The 20088-nt window shown below is 37.6% G+C and overlaps 1 protein-coding gene across 11 annotated transcripts in view; it reads right to left on the minus strand.

The window, feature by feature from the left end:
- SATB1 (SATB homeobox 1) overlaps positions 1-20088 on the minus strand; it is a 101497-nt gene that overhangs the window by 47016 nt on the left and 34393 nt on the right. For all 11 annotated transcript variants that reach the window (XM_045503751.1, XM_045503743.1, XM_045503746.1 and 8 more), the window contains 2 exons: positions 5044-5155; positions 2286-2740 (listed from right to left, as the gene is read on the minus strand). In XM_045503751.1, the coding sequence (XP_045359707.1) occupies positions 2286-2740; positions 5044-5155 (567 nt within the window). The remainder of the gene's footprint in view (positions 1-2285; positions 2741-5043; positions 5156-20088) is intronic.

Raw genomic sequence — 20088 nt, forward strand, 5'->3', positions numbered from 1 at the left:
CACTTTTCACCATGTAAAATACTTTCCTTAGTGCTTTAAGACCTTGTCATTCTTCACCATATAAAATACATTCTCATTTCATTTCCTTGTTTCTTAAAGCAGATTCCTTAGTGCTTTAAGAAATAACAATTTGCTCAGCTTTTAAAACACTTCTTAGCAAATCTGTATTTCATTTGCGTTTACGTCAATGTTGTCTTTGTGGGCTTTCAATTAAATTGACAAACATTTTACTGATCATTTATGAAGAGACTTATTTTTTGCCCAGTACTGAGAAATACTAGCAGTTACTGCTATTTACAAAAATAAAGAATGCTGCCAGACACAGGATAACTAGAAGTTTGACTTTTGATTCATTCACTCATTTAATTTTTTAAATAATAACTTCCCAACTGATATAAATGTCATGAAATTTACCAGCCACTAATTAACATTTTTAAGTTGTAAAAATATAAAATTAGTTAAAATCATACTAACCTGAGAAATTACCCTCTGCAAGTACCCTTTAAAAAAGACAAATGTGGGGCGCCTGGGTGGCTCAGTCGGTTGAGCGTCCGACTTCGGCACAGGTCACGATCTCACGGTTTGTGAGTTCGAGCCCCGCGTTAGGCTCTGGGCTGATGGCTCGGAGCCTGGAGCCTGTTTCCGATTCTGTGTCTCCCTCTCTCTCTGCCCCTCCCCCATTCATGCTCTGTCTCTCTCTGTCTCAAGAATAAATAAACATTAAAAAATAATAATAATAAAAAAAATAAAAAAGACAAATGATACACACACACACACACACACCCCCCAAAAAAACCCAAAAAACAAAAAAAAAAACAGATAAAGAAAATGAAAACAAACACTGAGTTAAAGGCTTTGTCAGGCCTCCTAACTTTCAATCCAGTTAAGGCAAGCCAAAAATAAGTCACTGCTGGGATTCTCCTAGGTATGGAAACTCTGCCAGCAAGTAATTAATACTAGATTATTTTTATACCAGAATCTTATTCTTATAATCACGTAATAAACAAAATAACTTAAATATGAAAGGAAAGTATGAGTCAGTCCAAAAAAAAACCTGACAAAAGAAAAGAACCCTGGTAAAACAACGAAGTTGAAAGGACGTAATGTCCTCATTTCTAATCAAAGTTACATGTTCTTTTGTCTTTTTTTAGTGTGCCTGGGCCAAAAATAAACACCATATATACCATACTAATTTCCAAAAAAAGAAATTTTTAAAAAACCCTCTCATTTACAATTTAATAGAATTGGTTTAGGACTTTTCATCTTAGGCCTTCTCATATCATACATCACTCTTTCTCCAGGTCCCTCCAAACATCCTCTGTGCTGATAATATCCTCACAGGTATTTGCCCAGGAGGACAAAGGTGTGAACACAGGGGTATATGCAGGTCTCCGTGAAAAGACAGCAAACTAAGGCCTTCAGGCCAAACCTCCCAGGGGGCCTGTTTTATAGGCAGTTTTACTGAAACACCACCACACCCGCATCCATTCACCTATTGTCCCTGGCTGTGACCATGCTACCCACACCCTGACAGGGCCCTGATGGCCCTCAAAGCCTGAAATATTTGCTTTCTGGACAATTACAGAAAGGTTTGCTGATCTCTGATCTAAAGAATGAAGTTTGAAGGAATACTAACGATAATGTAAAGAGGGAAGAGGACAAAGCTAAGAAACATTTTATGTTAATAAGCCACACACACACACACACACAAACACACACCCCATATATTTTTCCCCCAAATGGCTGTTCAAATTAAATGGCAGAAATTGCTATGGAGTCTCACAATATGTTTTGTTTTGTTTTTTTTCCAGAAAGTTGTAGAGGAACTTAAACAGGGCATGTTTATATACTCATGCTTGATATGGGGATAACAGGGGGAAGATAGTAGGCTAGAAGCCTGGAGTCTTACCAATGGCCTTGACCAAGTCATGAAACTTTTCTCAACCTGCTACTACTAACAGTCTATGACCTCATTAGGTAAAAACATAGGTAATGCCAGTTTGAAATATATTCAATATTGAATTTATTCTTTCAAAGCCCCTGAGTCAAGATCGATCTGTACGTAGCTCTTGGTAGAGGAGGTTTATGATAGGGAAAGGAGTGATAAGACTTAGGCACCATCAAGAACAGACAATATGATCACACAACAAGAAGGATTGAAAAGAGTAAGCGTAGAGTAAAAAAATAAGAGCATAGAGCAAAAGAATAAGCATCAGCAAAAAATTGGGACCAAAGAAAGAAGAGAGAAAAAGAGAGAGAACCATTCCAAAAAGAACAAAACTGACCTGAGTTCTGTTAAAAGCCACACGTGCAAATACTGCCTGGGAGATTCCTGCTCGTTTCAGTTCATCACGTACCCACTGGTAGATTTCGGAAGACACCTCTGTGTTGGTTGAAACCTGTTGCTCCAAAGGCTTATTCATAGATCTACTGACAGGGGGAGGGTGGTTCAAGTATTGTTGGTTTAAGGACTGCTGGGCTAAAAGTCTATTCACTGCATACTGCTGGTTCAGCAGCTGAGCCATCACCAGCTGCTGGTTGACCAATTGAGGACTGATGGGCGTTGACACAAGCCCAGGGTGCAGGTTCGGTAGAGGGGTCCGGACAGAGGGCTGGTTGCCATGGGAGAGCTGCGCGGGGGACGGAGGCTGCTCAGCTGTGTTCCCTGGGACAGGCTGCTGGCCAAAGTTGACGTGATTGGCACCTTGCTGGGATAGTTCAGAAAGACTATCCATTTCGACTAAAGTAGACAAAAGTAAAGCCATGTTAAGCCAACAGTAATGGGTATTGATAAGCATTTCTGATCATTTCTTAAATAGAGACAGTAGGCACAGGGCACGCTGAAAATCCAATTGAACTAAAGAAAATTTTAAGATGGAACCCAATGGCTATGGATTTACTTTCCTCTTCCACACAATTCCACAAACTTTGAAAGGGGGACAATACAATACTTCAGATCTAATTTTATAATGTGGTTTAGACTTAAGGCATAAAATCAATTATTTTCAAATTCCAGGTGACTAGTTTTGGGGTCAAACTATTTTTCACTCACTTATTACCCCCAAGAAGGCTTATAAGGAATCTTTTTTTTTTTTTTTTTAAACAGCTTCTAGAAGAACACCATGTGCTTAAGAGCAACTAGAAAGAGTTGGGCTAAGAAAATATATGCACTAAAGAAAAAAGAAATATCCAGGTATTTTCTCATGATAGATATTGACTGTTATTACTCGAAGCAAAAGTTTTGAAAGGAAAAAGAGGACATAAATGTTATCTGCATTCAATTTTTACCTAGCCATGGATTGTAAAGAAGGAATCAATATAATAAAGTGAGCATAGTAAGTAATAATAACTGAGTGCATACTGAACACTGTGTTGAGTATCCTATATGGTTTGTTTCATTTAATCCTAACTATCACCGGTGGCAAGTATATCCACCGGAGAATGAAGCAACTGGTTTACTGTACTGCAAGCCAGTATATCCAGTTTTGCTAAGAGCCAAATGTTTCTTGAAGAAGCTATGGCTATCAGCAATCTTTCAAGAAGGGTCAGAGAATCGTCCTGGTGCAACGGTGATACTGTCACGATTTTGCAATTTATTACCACCTATCAGGATGAATGCTTCTCCCTTGGCTAGGTCCCTAATGCGGACTGGCCGAGAGTCAGCTGTCAGTGTGTCCAATGCTTTGCTGTAGCAAGGAAGAGACCGGTTTGATGCTCTTGACTGGAAAGGCTGAGCACGGCTGTTATATGTAAATAGGTGAGTCTTTTCCAAATACCACACCATACCTCCCATGTATAGACTCTGGCTTGATTTCCATCGTCATTTCTCTTTTTATTAAATATTCAGGCTTTATATTTAGAGGAACTTATCATATTGCTATAATCACTGATATATGCAAAATATAACTAAGAATTGGGAAAGAAACCTTCCATTTCTACCAGTGATATCAGCCCAAGTGGGCCATTCACAGGGAATAGTAATTCAAGCAATTATTCCAAAAATGATGCATTGTCTTCATTACAGCTCTAAGCTATAAAAGGCAAAGAATCTGTTTTGGTAGATGGATGGCTTTGCTTCAAATATTAAAAGCTAAAACACACTCAAAATTCAGGTTCTCTTGTTTCTTAAAATCTTTAGGAAAAGTCATTATTGTTGTTGTTATTAAACGAACACAATGGAAGGAAAGAGACACAGGTTTAAAACAGGACGTAATGCTATGCATATTAAACATCCTGTTCCTATATTATTTTAAAATGCATTATTTGGAAGGTACAAGTATGTGAAAGAAAACATTAATAGAAATTAAAACATGAACCTTAATCACAGTGTTTGCTTTGGCAACATTAGCAAACTCAAAAGGGAGAAAACATCAGCGTCTAAATGCTCAGGTACAGCACACAACTTGTATGTGTCGTCTCACACTGCCGATAATTTTTAATGCATTTCCTGCGCAACACATATTGACCTGGAGTTGCACGCTAAGATGGGCTGCTACACTGGAATTAAAAGTTGAGAAATGGTACAATGATGTGTCTGCTATCAGGGCGGTAAAGCTCACCGAAGTGCCCATCTAGAAGGGCTGGGGATCAGAGCTATAAAATTCACTTGATCTCAACTGTGGAAACTATAAATACAATTTAATTTCCTTAAAAATTGGGTGTAAAAATAGGCGCTTTCTCTTCCTCTCAAACAAAAACAAAACACATAAAAGCATGATTTATCTCTGAGCGAAATCACAGCTAATATTAGTTATTCAAGGCCTGGTTAGGTCTTCACTGAGATGTTAAGAAATGACAGCTTCCCTCCTCCCGCCTCGATTTCCTGCATGTCTGACAACCAAGTCAGTTTGGCTGATTTAAACACAAACATTTATTGAATTTAATTATCTCATTATACTCATACCCACTCCCCACCCTCAAAGAAACATTCTAAATTGATCTCTAATTGGGCAATCACAAGACCTGGCTTTAGATGTGACTTTGATAAACCCCCAAATGACACATAATGGTATGTAGTCACCACTGCAACAGTTTTTTGCTTACCCATCATATCTTTTGTCTTCTTGAAATGTTTGTACCACCTTCCAAATTCTTGACATTTTGCTGCTGAGACATTTGCATAGTAAGTGCTGTTCACAATGGAAGAAATCATACTCTGCATGAAGAGGGGGGAAAACATTTGTAATACATATCGGCACAAGATGGAACACAAAAATCATTTCAATTGTGTAAATGGCATTTTTTTAAATCAACTGAGTACCAATACATTTTTGTTTCACGCTTTGGCCTAAAGCCTCAACTTCTTAAAATTCATTAAGTAGCGCATCGAACGCTTATTTAAGTAGAAAGCAACAGCCCCCTGAGACCAGTATAAAGCTATCAAACCAACAGACTTTGCTCTGGTACTCATGGAACCTCCATCAATGCCATCTATTCTTAGGCTGACAAACTTTCACTCATCTCAATAAATCCCAATACGTGAAGATGACTTTATGACTGCAATTCGTAAGTAAACACTACTTTGAGGTTAAGTGACTACACATCGTTGCTGCTCAAAGTGTGGCCCAGGGACCAGCAATATTAGCATCACCTGGAAGTCTATTAGAAATGCATAATCTTGGGCCCTACCCCAGACACAGCCGATGAGCACTTGCAGTTTACCAAGATCCCCAAGGGATTTGAGTGTGCATAAAGTTTGGGAAATACTACTTGTACTTTCTACTATTATTTGGGTTTTAGCTGGAGGTGCATTAACTACGCTAACGTTCTTCAGAGGTGAACTGACCACATTGAGGGGAAAAAAATACACTATTCACAGGGCCCCTCTATTTACAGAAAGAAACATTCTACAATCTCATCGGTAGCTTCATCTACAGTAGAGCTGAATTTTGAATTCCAAACTAACTGTAAAATTTTAAAAGACACACATTTCATGCCTACTAAATTTCTCAAGGATACCACAAAAAAGAAAATGACCTATTTTGTCACTTGTCTTCACTCTGCTTTTAACAAAAACCCTGAAGACGGAATCAATGGTTTAACGTGATAAAAATAAAGAGAGGAATGACCATGATTTTGAAGTTTTGGGTGTTTTTTGTTTTTTGTTTTTTGTTTTAATTCATCTCCAAGAAACAAACGTGTTTTCTTCCCAGCAAATTTCGGTTATGGTAATTTCAGTACCTTAATTTGTTGTTCTTTTTAACCCTAATGCCCTTATTACCTAGTAGCAGCTCAATTAATTTCCAGCTGCATTTTAGGAATAATTAGACTTGTACCACCAATCCTTCCTCCACTCCTATGTGTAGAAACATGAGAACTTACATTTCAGACTTCAGCTGGTCTATGGTGAAATAGTTTACAGAAGGCAGCACTGTTTGGGAGGCAGGCAACAACCAGAAAAGCCAGTTTGGGGACAAAAGTATTTTTATATCATTATCTTCTTTAAGCTACTTCTAATTTAAAGTTTTTTTGGTGACTCTTGATTCTCCTGACATCCAGTGTTAATTTTGTAACATGCACAAGTTCCTGCAATATCTAACTCTTGGGGCTCTTTAAAGAACTTCCAGTGAAAAATAAGCCAGAGTTGTATTATTTGTGTAAAACACGGCTATCTTTCGTAAGAGGCACCGTGATAGCTTTTTTTTTTTTTTTTTTTTTGGACACTTTCTACTTTATAGTCATTTTTACATTTTATTTCTCTAAAAAGACATTCTTAATGTGCTCGTGATTCTCTGCCATTAATCCAGTAGCTTGTAATTCTACTAAGAGCCTCCCTCAGTCCAGAGTACAAAAAGATACTTAGCAAGGTTGCCAAAACCAGAGCCAGAAGATTACCTGATCCAGTTAACAATCCGTCAGCTTCAATCACACTTACTCTATTGTAATAATGGATCAATAAAGTCAGACACTAATAAAACTATTCAGATCGCTGATGGATAATGGTGATTCTGCAAATGGATGACAGTTGATGCTCTTCAACTTTGGTCCAATTTTTAAAAAATTATTACTCTTGTTCCTAGACATTCTGGCAGTTTCTTAAATGTCAATGTAATAGTACATACAAGTTGTAGAGGTAGTTTATGCCTTAGTTTTCAGAAACGTATGGGAATATCTCAATTTCGCTGAGGTTTCTGACGCTCAGTCTATTTCAGTTTGCCGACAGTTCTATACATGAAATTTGTTCTTTGCCACACACCTACTATGTGTCTAGCTGGTACTAGAGACACAAAGGCAGATAAGACACAGCCTCTGCCTAGAAGTTTACCATCTGTTAGGAAGACAGATACATAAACAGATTACTTCAATTTAATGTGATTTAGCAGACCACCAGTGGAAAGTATATGGGGGGACAAAAGGAAGAATACACGGTACGTGGTAAGACAACCCATCTGAAATATTTTTATAAAATTAGAGCCCATATGCAATAGTGCTATGTAGTTCATTATTATCCATATGTGGAAAATAATATCCATATGTGCATGATCATCAAAGCTTCTTCCTGCCCTTGTTTAACCCCATTCGGTAGGCTCTGTCCTTAAGTGACTTTCTGGACGTTTTCTACTCTGTCAAGTGATGTGTGCTTAAAAAACTCTGATTAATGTAAATATTAGCCTAAGCAAGATGTAAATGAAAAGGCTAATCCACAGGTTATGACACATGTCAAAGCCACTTTTTAAATTCTTTCTGTGCTTTCAGGGGGCTGGGGAATATTCCATAATTCAGGTAACTTGAGGTGACCTCTATTTTTATTAGAACAATATGTAGTAATCTGTACAACTAAATTGCTCAAGTACCACTGCGTCAGGACTTTTTTTTTTTTCCATGTGGTAAAATCCCTATTGGGAGACTTAGCTGTGGCATCAGACTAGACCATGAATTTTGAGGGCAAGAAAGAGATTTCAGAATCTTGTGGGTCACATGGCATTTGAAAGATCATATTTAGGGGCACCTGGGTGGCTGTCAGTTGGGCTTCTGACTTCAGCTCAGGTCATGATCTCACAGTTGATGAATTTGAACCCTGCATCGGGCCCTGGGCTGACAGCTCAGAGCCTGGAACCTGCTTCAGATTCTGTGTCTCTCTCTCTCTCTCTGCCCCTTCCCTGCTCGCGCTCTGTCTCTCTCTCTCTCTCAAAAATAAGTAAGCATTAAAAAAAAAGAAAGCAAGATTATATTCAGTACTGGTTCTTAAATTTAGAAAATCATAAAGAAACACCAATTATTTGGAGAACACATATAACAAAGCCAAGGTTGGTACTATCTGCCTAGGGGATGGGGATATGCAGGGGGTAGGCAGATCAAGATCCACATTTTGAAAGAAAGAGGCTTGGGATTCTTATGTTGATTAAAAAAAAAAAAAAGCCTTTGGTTTAAAAAGATTATACTAAGTTGTACTTTACGCAGCTCTGGGGCTCTATATTATTGTCCAGCCCCAAATGTCTGGCATATACTAAATACACACTAAATATTCATTTGATGAAAGAGAATAGCTAAATCTGCATTCAAGTCCAAAATGTGTCGCACAGAGGCAGTGTGACCTTGGTCACATTAACTGACCACTCATTCTATCATAATCCCCCTTACTAGATGGGAATCACAGCAACACTCACTTCACAGGCTTGTTCTGAGAATCCATTCATTCAGGCATTTTTTTCCCATTCATTCAGCATGTTATCTACTGAACTCCTACTAGGTGCCAAGCACTAGGCAAGTTCCTAGAAAAATCATGACCCGAAGAGACATACTATCCACACTTACACAGACAATAAATAAGATAAATATGGTTCTCTTAGCACAGAGCCGGGAACAGACCAAGTATGGACTTCAAGATACGTTAATTACTATGACAACCCTCTGCCTCCTCCTCACTGGCTTTTATTATATGATCACATTTCAGATCAGTCCAAAGACTATGCTTTAAATAACAGAAGAGCATCAGATAAAATTTTCAAATGTTGTTATTTTATGTCAAATTTTCTTCCGAAGAACAGAGTAGACTAATTAAATTTATTAACTCGGGTCAAGGGATAACAAGAGAACACACCCCGAGAAAAAAAAGTCTTTCCACCATTTGTTTCAATATTCCAATCTGGCAGTATCTTTGTGAAGCTGGCCTGTGCCCAGTAGCAGGTATCAGGAAGATATCTACCACTTCTCAGACTTGGATTTTCGAGCTGTGCCCTCTCTCCTCTCTAGCTAACAGCAGCTCATTCTTCAGGACGCAGTTCAGGCACCCTTGCTTCCGCAAAGCCTTTCCTGACTTGGTGTAGATCCAGCACATGGCACCTTCCCAGCATTCTTCCTGCTGCTGTCAGTCTTAGGGTTGCATGTCTGAAAGGCCTGGACTCACCACGGGGCTGGGCATGTATCAGCTGATCAATCAAAGGATCAAAGATCACTGAATTAGCCGTTACTGGAGGCTACCAGAAACAATTTTTTTTTTTTTTTTTTTTTTGCTCCTAAGGGTCAAAGGTAATGGCAGCTTGTCCCATGAATCTTTTCAGATGCATCATTTTTAGCTGTCATGATAGGACTCATAGTTTAAAGAAACTTTGTTCATTAATTTGCAAGAGATCCCTTCCCAGGTTTTTCAAAATACATCCACACAGATGTCTCGGAAGTCGCAGTGCTTGGTGGTTATGTTATTCCAGTTCTCTCTCTCGGTGTCTATTTATACAAGCTCTCCCAAGCACTTTGAAAAAGGCACAAGTTGTATCGCAAGTTTTCCTACTCAGCGGCCGGTCTGTGTAGACCACCGATGGTCAGGGAATAAAACAATCAAGCGGACCAAACTCAGGCAGCTCAAATCTCAAGTTCAAATGCTACACAGTACACCAGCCAAGGAACAGGCCACAGCTTCCAGTGTTGGGAAACGCAATTTGAAAGTTGGCAGAAATTGGCTGTGGGTCTCCTAACCCCAGTGTGACACAATATTCTCATCCTAGGAGCCAAGTTGTAAGCTTTTCTAAGATCCATAAAGCACATGTCTGCTCCCTATGAAGAGCTTCGCTTCTTTCTGAGAGTCTGCTGAAGTTCCGATCTGAAAGAATGCCATGTTCACAGAAACCCCAGTAACTCTAGAATGACACCATCTGCCACAGGCTGAGCTTCCTTTTCAGCCAAATACATTATTTATAACCTTTCTAATTGTGAAAAGGTAAGGGTGGAATTTTTCTAAAGCCTGACTTAGATATAGTTAGAACATTCTAAACCTTTGCTCTCAAATACGGCAGGTCTCCAAATGTGAAAAACAAAAACAACAACAAAAAACCCCATAAGGAATGGCTTGAGGTCAAATCATTTTTCAACATATTATATATTCTTTCAACCCCCCCCCCCCGCTAGAATATAACATACGCTGTAGGTATATATTTAGAACACATTTAGAAACTGAAAGATGTTTTTATTTTTCTACTTGGTCATCCTGGTAGCCAATAAAGAGGGTGAGGGAGAGGTGAGGCCTTCTGGAAAAAAAAAAAAAAAAAAAAAAAAAAAGGTTTATCAACTGGGGAAAGGCAGTGATCTGATTACCCTTAAAATTGCTTTGTTGTGCCTTTAACAACAACAAAAAAACCCACCCCAAAACAATGCTAATCAGGTTATTCAATCATTTAAACCAAAACTGTTCATGCTTTTCTGCCAAATCAACCAACCACAGCAAAATCTGTTATCTCTGATTGCTCAGCTTCCAGTCAAAAAACAGTTAACCCCCACTATACCAAAAGTTTTCCAAAATACCCTCCAAGCTCCGAATACTCGTGAAGAATAAAGAGAAAGCCACGTCATCTTTAAAGGGTAATTGAAGTGCTGTACCATATTTGCATATTACGATATACTCTAATAAACTAAACAGCCTGTCCCGGAAGCCAGAAGCTCCCTAGCATTTCATCTGATCTCCATACTGACTTTTTGTGCACTGTTTTTTTTTTTTTTTAAACAGGACTGTGATATCATGATCAAAACTTACTAAAGACTTGCTGATGGTTTTACTGCGGTGGGAGGAGGTAGCAGGAGCATCTACAAAATGGTGGTTCACCCATGTTTAAAGCTTTCAGGCTCCATCAGCAGAGAGGGCAAAGGCTACAACATCTTATTTACACAATTATCTAAATACGATTAAACAGCTGATGGACAAATATTAAACTGGAAAATGTATAGTCATTTCAGCTTAATGTAATCCTCTTTCTGTAAACACCCAGGATGATTTTTTTCAACCAGAACAGTCCTGACATCTCATAAGCCTAAGGGTGAATAGCAAGAGATTGTTTTTGATAGTTATAAATATTCAAAAGACATGCAGACCATCTGCTTTCATAATACAGGTAAAGCAAGACTGAAATGGTGACTGCTGTATAAAAATGATTCTTTTAACAAAGTCTTCCTCTCCTCGAAAACTATAAAGACAGATGTCAAAAACTGTTTACACAGAGCAATCAGGAGCGTGCAAAATGTAATATTCCTTTTACACACAGTGCTTGCTAAAGAGATTTTTTTTTCTTTTTCTTCCCATCTGTGTGTTGCAACACATTTCTACAAGTTAAAAACATTTTTTTCAAACAGAGATCTCATGAATACCCAAAAACATGCTATCTGGTTTCTGAATGCTAATTAATTTCAACTAAGGAATCTGAATATCTTTTTCTGTAGGAAGGAATGTATGTTTTGAATTGGAATACTCTAGAGACAGCAAGGGAAATAATCTCACCCCGGTTTAATTCTATAAGGCGATTTTCATGGTTCTACCTTGTCTGTAATATATATCTGCTATGTCCATGTTTTAAATGAAAGCACATTACTGCTAATGTCTTTGGCATAAAGTCTAAAATAATTGTTTTCTGAAATAAATGCCCACACATGTGAAATGTATATACAGAAACCTTTAACTTCTCAGTCGATGCAGAGTGATGCATAAAACCCTATAGTTAATTTTCAGGACTGGAACACTAATCTTGACAGTAACCTTTTTATGTATTGTATTAATGGCACAGAGGCATTAAGCACCTTTTTATAATTTTCAATAAAATGAGCATTTACTGAACAATCTGTCAAACTGCTGGCTCCCTATTCTTTCACATTTTTATTTTTTGAGAAGTGTAACTTCATACACTCTGACGCCCCTCCTCTTTCTCTGTGTCCTGTCTGCCTGTGGCCTGAATTTCACAGCAGTTTTTCATATGCATGTGAAAAACCCAAAGGTCAAACTTTAATTTTGGATCAAATGGAATCAACTCCATGTTCAAACACAATTTTAATGGAGATTCTCAGCAAATGGAATTTTCTTTTAATCCCAAAGGATATCAAATACTACAAACAAGCTCTAAAAGGCATCATATGAGATGGTGACATGGAACGAATTTGTTGAAAATTAACAGGTAGTCCCCCATCTGGTATTTGGGGGTGGGAAGGAAGGGAAATGGGCTTGAATTTATGAGAAGCAAATGGCAGGATTTCTAAGTGTAATACTCTGTTTGTGCATGTTAGCTTATGTTCCCCAAATCTTTCCCTCTGGATCCTCTATTGCTTTCTAAGCCATTCTCTTGGGAGATACAACTGGGGCATATTCGGAATCTCAATTTGTTGAGAGGAGACTAATCACTTATAAATTTTACTTAAACTCCAGTTGTCATAGTTATGGCTCTTGCCATCGTGATCAATTCCAGTGCCTGAAACCGGCATTTTCACAGAAAGTAACCCTTGTGTCATGCTAAAAATGGAATCTCAGTACCAACCTCCAATACAAAAGGAAGCACAAAGAGAACACATCTAAATCTTTTTGAATTTTCTGGCGGTTCCTAAAGATGAAAACGTGACCATTCCAAAGCACAGAAATCGTATTTAATTATTGAAATACCCAATTCATAATTTTTAAAGAAAATGTTGGCTCACAGTTCACATGGTTTTTCCACATAAAGTAATTTTACCTAAGGCCCGGATAATACCTTCGACCAGATTCTCTACTCTGTTGTTTTGTAGAAGTACCTATTCTAGAAATGTTTACCATCCTGAAACCTTCTTATTCAAACTAATTGAATATATTAGTAAAGAGCTTAAATTAGAAAATATTTGTTAAAGGTGTATTATGACTAAGGGTATGTAATATTTCAAATTAATTGCACAGCGGCTTACTTTGTTCATCTGCAACATGAAGGGGATTGAATTAGATAATCTCCAGGGTCCCTTCTAATGGCTTTCAGAGTCTATGAAATCTACATGTATTCCCAAACAGAGGTCCTGTAGGGTCTTCTTCAATGACTTAAGAAGATTTACCTGTAATACACATCAGCCATTCACAGGCATTCACTGCAAATGCCCCAACTACAGTGTTATTTTTAGGAAGGTTAAAGTCCCCTGGTTTCTTATTTATAATGTGATTATTAAAAATACACCCATCATGATACATTAAACATTATCCTACTCCAAAAAGAATTTTCACGAGCTTTTCATTAGATTAATCTAAATCCAATGACTTATTTTACAGCAAAAATCGTTTCCTAGGATTCTAAATTTTAAGCAGTCTGCACCAACTTGGCAATTTGAGGAATGCTTGCTTATTCTTTCTCTGATGGTCCTTGCATAGTTAAATCTCTCATCCTCTATGGAGATTACAACTTCTAGTATCTGTACTTAGACACAGCACAAGAAAAAGTAACAAATTTGTGTTAAATGCCAGGGGTCCTAAATAAAGCATTCTGAAAAACTTTAAGCCACGGAGTAAAAGGACTGAAGTAGTTAGAACCCATTTTTTCAAAAGTAAATACAGTTGACCCTTGAACAACATAGGTTTGAACTACATGGGTCCACTTATATGCACTTTTTTACAGTACAGTAATGCATTTTCTCTTCTTCATGATTTTCTTAACATTTTCTTTCCTCTAGTTTATTTTATTGTAAGAATATAGTAAATAATACGTGTAACATACAAATATGTGTTAATCAACTTATATGTTATCTGTAGGGCTTCTGGTCAACAGTAGGCTGTTAGTAGTTAAGTTTTTAAGAAGTCAAATGTTATACGTGGATTTTTGACTATGCAGGGGGTCAGTGTCCCCAACCCTGTGTTGTTCAAAGGTCAACTGTACTAGAATTAGACTCTGTAACTCTTTACAGAATTTATATTCCTTCTCTGCATTCTTTCTTCATATGAACACTATTAAGATTTTTAAGCCAGACTGCCTAAAACTTGGGGAGAAAAGACAGCCCAGAATTTAGCTTTTTTATGGAATGACAAAACTCTCTTTGGGAATCTCATGAAACCTGTGGAAGGTCTCTCCACATACACTCCCAAAAGTAACTTATAATTTCTGGGTCTGCACAAATCCTCAGAAGCCTATCACAGAGTTGATGGATCCCCTCATATCTGATCCAAGATTTCACAGGAGACTAAGAGCTAAATCATGTCCTTGATTTCTGTGTTTTTAAGTTACTGTTAGTTGTTAACCAAGACTTTCTATGTCTACTCAATAAAGATAAACCAATGTCACCTCTGGAATAGGTCACAGAGGAAAATCAAATTAATCTGGCTCGTCTTTATCAATATTATGAAAATGCTTCACAGTTTTGGAAACTGCCATATTCTGGTAATCACCTCTTTAGGAGTTATAGTGAAACAGTAAAAATGTTGCACAGGTTGGACATCGAGAGATAATGTGCCCCGTCCATCACTGGAGGTATGTGCTCCAGGCTGAGCTGGTGCTCATGCAGAAGGGTGGACAAGCCAGGTCCCTGGGGCCCATTCTGGAATGGCTGAACAGTTATCTACACTTGCAGCTCTCCCTAAATTCAGGTGATTCTGGGCCTTTATACAGTGGACTTTTACACATTATGTGTTTATAGCCCTATACAGAGTCTCCAATGCCAAATGTGGACTTTAGAACATCAATTGAGGAATGGACATTGTGAGCCCATATGGGGTGGTACTGACTGTTAGCATTTCTATGTTGGCAGCATCAGCATCTTTGAATATAAATCAATGGACTGTGCTATCGAAATTTTCCTTCTTTACATTATTTTGAAACACGAGAAATGGACAAATGGAACTAACAGTAAAAAAGCATGGATCTCAAATATAACACAATTGACCCAAAATGAAAAGTATTAGCCATGCTGAAATATATGTTTGATAGGGAAGAAAAATTTCAGACATGCATATAAATATATCGTTAAAAGGCAGTGCTTAACAGTGACATATAATTAGATCTTTTGCAGCATATTTTACATCTCTGGGTCTCTTGTATCTCCAAGGCCACTGTTCTGCTTACAAACATGTAAATTTGTACACATATTCAAGAACATTATAACATAAGCAAAAATACAAGACAGCTTGGAGTATCAGTAGATTTCCTTACAGAAAAATTCACAATTTGCTCTCAGTTAGATAAACTAAAAATTCAGAAGTGTAATAGGAGAAATATTTTGTACAGTAGGATATTATAGATCAGAGTATCTATGAACTACTACTAATAAAACTACTGACATAGTTTATTGGTCCATGAAATTAACACGGCAAAAAGCCTATGAGGCATCAGCTTCATAAATATTCCTGAGATCCTACTGTGTGCCAGGATTTACAACTGTGATGACGAATCAAACTTAGTCCCTTTGTGACAGTTAATCACAAGGTAAGGCGAGCCTAGTTAGTCTGCACATAATCTCAGAACAGCATGGAAAGTACTATGATGGGTGCGCAAAGGCAGGATGGAGCCCTGAGTGCAGGGAGTGGGGGTGAGGGGAGTTCACGAAAGGACACGAGACAGGCTCCCACCCACAGGACAGTCCCCTGAGGCATCTTTATGCTTTTTGGACACTGTCTGATCTAAGGTACCTTATTTGCTTAACTTGCAAATGGACTTATTTAAAGTGCAAGGTTTGAGCCTTTCCCCACTTCCATTTAAAAATACGTGGGAAATTTATAATGATTCAAAGGATGATGCTAAAAGTGCCCCTCACAGGTGAGAATGGACTGTAACACAGTCCTCTGCTTTTTCCACATGTGAAAAGTTCTTGGTTGTTTCCATAAAAAGTCTGCATCAAAATCTTCTTTGGAGCAGCAGTTTCTTAGATGACTATACAGCATCCCCATGTGTAATTACAACCTCTCAATCATCATGTTGTAGAAAAACAGCCAAAGTTATTGTACACTTTAGAACTGAGCAATGTTCCAAATGTTTAACAAGTAGTATTTCACGTAATTCTCATAACAATCCTGAAAAATTGGTGCTATTATCTTCCTACTTTATAGATGAGGAAATTGAGGCATGGAGAGTCACTTCCCAGAGCTGACAGAGCTAGTAATGACAGAGCTCACATTCTTGACTCCTAGGTAATGAATGGTACAAGCTCACTAATTAAAGTGATGGCAAAGAGCAATGACACGCAAAGACTCCCATAAAAAGTGACAGAATGAAGTTGCTAAAGAAATATATCACACCAAGAAATAGTTCCATTAAGAAATAAAAAGAAAACGAAATTAGGCTCTGTCCTATGTTATCATAACCCAGGAGTTCCAACACATCTGGAAATTCTATTGTGTCGTTTCATAAAGTTAATACTTGCTTCAGGTAGCTCCACATTTTTTAACTGCCTGGGAATAAAGGCTGGATTGACAGTAGAAAGGGACAAGCCTAGGACAATCAGTGGTACCCGAGGATGAAGTGAAAATGTGATCTCAAAGGGTGCTAACAAAGCATTAATCTTTTCTTAACTTTCAACCTATCATGTGGTTTGCACCTTTAACCCCTCTGAGGAAACTAAATTAGATTCGCATTTTTATGGGAAAATACTGCAATAAAGATAATATTTTTTTTAAAGAAGTAAAGAAAACGATGATGGCTAAAGAGGATAAAGTTTTAGAGTAAAAATAAAAGAAAAAAAAAGACTACTGAAGGATGTCTGAAAGATGTCAGCTACCTTCAATGAAGAATTCTGCAACCTTATGAATTGTCCGTGATGAAACTCCAGCACCCCATAATAATACTGCATATTAGAACACAATACATTCTTACATTTCTGAAGCGCCCTTCATGCAAGCATCCCAGGGTGCTTTACAATCATTATGAGTTAAAATTAAAACTGAAGCACATACAATTCCTAATAGAATCGTTTTAAAAATGCTAAACAGAACAAATAACTTTTAAGTCTAGATTTAAAAGTCCCAACAGCCAAAGCGTTCCTTACTTCAATTGGCAATGAGCTGCAGAGCCGGGCTGAGGCTCTCTCCTGTTATGTTAAAGGCTCTCTTATGTTTTTTATACTCTGAACACGTTATGATCGAGCAGTTTCCAATGAAACAGGAAAAAAAAAATTGGGTGCGTGTATCTATTTGTTTTGATTATTCCGAATTTAAGGTCTTTTGTTTATTTGTTTACGAGTCTGGCCAAATCTGACACGAAATAAAGCAGGTTTAAAAAGCAAGTCCAGACAGAGCCCAACTTGAAATTTAAGTAGTAGTTGCAAAAAAAAAGACACTCAAAAGCACTCTAAAACTAGCTCTGTTTTAGCAAGAAAATCAGATTTATTAGCATGATTTGGTTAACTTAAAAAAAAATTAAAAAATAGCATTTAATAGGCTTTTTCCAGGCCAGGTCTATACTCCTCAACCTTAGCAGTATTTATTATTCTGCAAGTCAGAAAAAAAAAAAAAATAGGGGAAATGCTCTCATGATATGGTAATTTTCCTTGCATTAGTGATTTTGAGGTCAAAGGAAACCTGTTCAGATCTAAAACAAAGCACAGGTAAAAATCTATTAAGTGAAAATGAAGTACTTACACATTGTTAAGCACTCTCTAAATTGGCATGGCTTAAACTCTTTTATGTTTTACTATTGTGAAAAGATAGCAGCTATAAAATATTTGAGATCAATCCATTTTAAGTTAGATGCTTTATTAAGTTTGGCTTTTTTGATTAATATATCTGAAAGGTTACAGAGAGCTAACATCAAGCTACAGTAAAATCCTTATGTATCTAAATCAGCTAAAAATGAGCCTGCTATATGAGACTTAGGAAAGCTTGCAATTTGGAGCGCATTTTTATTTTTCTATTGTAAATTCTATACATTATAATATTAACACAGAGCAGATGACTAAGTTCAAAGAGAATGAAGAATAACTAGTTCCAATAGGAAGGCAGAAAAAAATAAGTAGCAATTCACACTACTACCCATATAAGACTGGTTTACCATTTCCTTTATGAATCTCATTGCTGAAAATGGTAGTAAAATCCAATCAGTATCAAGTACATCAGTGCCTGGCAAAGCAGACGTTCATAACCTTGGATACCCACGGTCAGTAAGGTAAGGACTGGGAAAAGTCCTAGAATTTAAAGAAGTTTATGTATCCAATAAGATTTATGTATTATATCAGGAACGGGCAAGTACAAAAACCTACAAGCACATCTCAAACAGGAAACGCTCTATTTTTAAATGGAGTTGGGCAGTTATATCCTCATCTATCATATCAGGCCAGTGGCTGAGGAAGGCCTATACTTGCAAATAGACCCAAGAAATTAAAGTGCCCACTATTTCCAATGCAAATTCCTAACATAGTCTTGGGGTTCAAAATAAAGGCCTATTAGCTCAATTATACCTATTGATCCAGATGGATGTGACAGGATGGGGGGAAGAAGTGACTGCCATAGAGCTAGTAAACTCAAGCCTTTTGGAACCTCCAAAACACCCGTATCCCAGAAGTTAGTCCCTGTGCTCTAAACTACCCTCTCACTTCTAAACTAGGGGCATGAAACAATAATACTTTCAAAGCAAGTCAACGTGCAAACAACAAAATCAAAACACATCTGTTAAACCAAAATTTCAGCAATGAGAATAAATGCGATTGGAAAACTGTAAGTAGTTACCAGTATTTCAGGGAAATGGAAGTATTTTACAAAACGCATCAAATTAATTTGAGAAAGCCTTAAAAAAAATCTTTCATCTATATATGACCAAGAAGGATATTTGGTTAAGCTCACAGGCTCTGGGTGTGAATTCTCTCTCCTCTGCTTTAGCAGCTATATAACCATGAGACTCATTTAAACGCTGCCTCGGGTTCCTCCACTGTGAGTACAACACAAACTATATTCCACTCAGGGTGATGGACTTGCCCATCCTACATCAAAAGCACGAAATAAAAATTATTATTTCACTTATGAAGGTGTATCATCCTTATTACCACATAGAAAACAGGAAGCCTGTCACACAGCAGACTGCCAATACATAGTTTTGAATGAGTTAAGTATGTGAACATGTGAATAAATTTCATAGGGTTAGACTCTCAGATGAAATACAATATATGAATATTGATGTTGGGTGCTGTCTAGAGAGTGATTTTTTTTTAATATTTTTAAGTGTTTATTATTTTTGAGAGACAGAGAGAGAGACAGAGCGTGAGTGGAGGAGGGGGAGAGAGAGACACACACACAGAATCCGAAGCAGGATCCAGGCTGTCAGCACAGAGCCCGACACGGGACTTGAACTCACTGACCAGGAGACCATGACCTGAGCCGAAGTCAGACGCTTAACCGACTAAGCCACCCAGGTACTCCCTCTATAGAGTGATTATTAATGCTTATTTACAAATTTTCAAAAGTGTCATTTCAGTCTAAAAATTATGAAACAATAATGCAAAGTGCAATTTAAAAAACACGTATTTATAGTATAACTGATATGGATTTTTAAGTTGTTGCTCTGGTGCTATGTATCATATAGACTGAAAATCAACTGAGCACAGAGGTCTATTAGATGCTTATGGCAGTGACTGTCAAGTCTCATAGAATCAGCATGATCAAATGGTAAGCTTCAGGAGGGCAGGTTTACCTGTCCTACCAATACCTAACAGAAAGTCTGACATATATTAGATCTTAGATGCTCTCAGGAAAAGCAAAGATGATTTTATTCAATACAACTTCTAAATGAAACATTCTTTTTTTTTTTTTTTTAATTTTTTTAACGTTTTTATTTATTTTTGAGACAGAGAGAGACAGAGCATGAACGGGGGAGGGTCAGAGAGAGAGGGAGACACAGAATCGGAAGCAGGCTCCAGGCTCTGGGCCATCAGCCCAGAGCCCGACGCGGGGCTCGAACTCACGGACCGCGAGATCGT

Source organism: Leopardus geoffroyi, chromosome C2 (genome assembly GCF_018350155.1).
Source record: "Leopardus geoffroyi isolate Oge1 chromosome C2, O.geoffroyi_Oge1_pat1.0, whole genome shotgun sequence".
NCBI lineage: Eukaryota > Metazoa > Chordata > Mammalia > Carnivora > Felidae > Leopardus > Leopardus geoffroyi.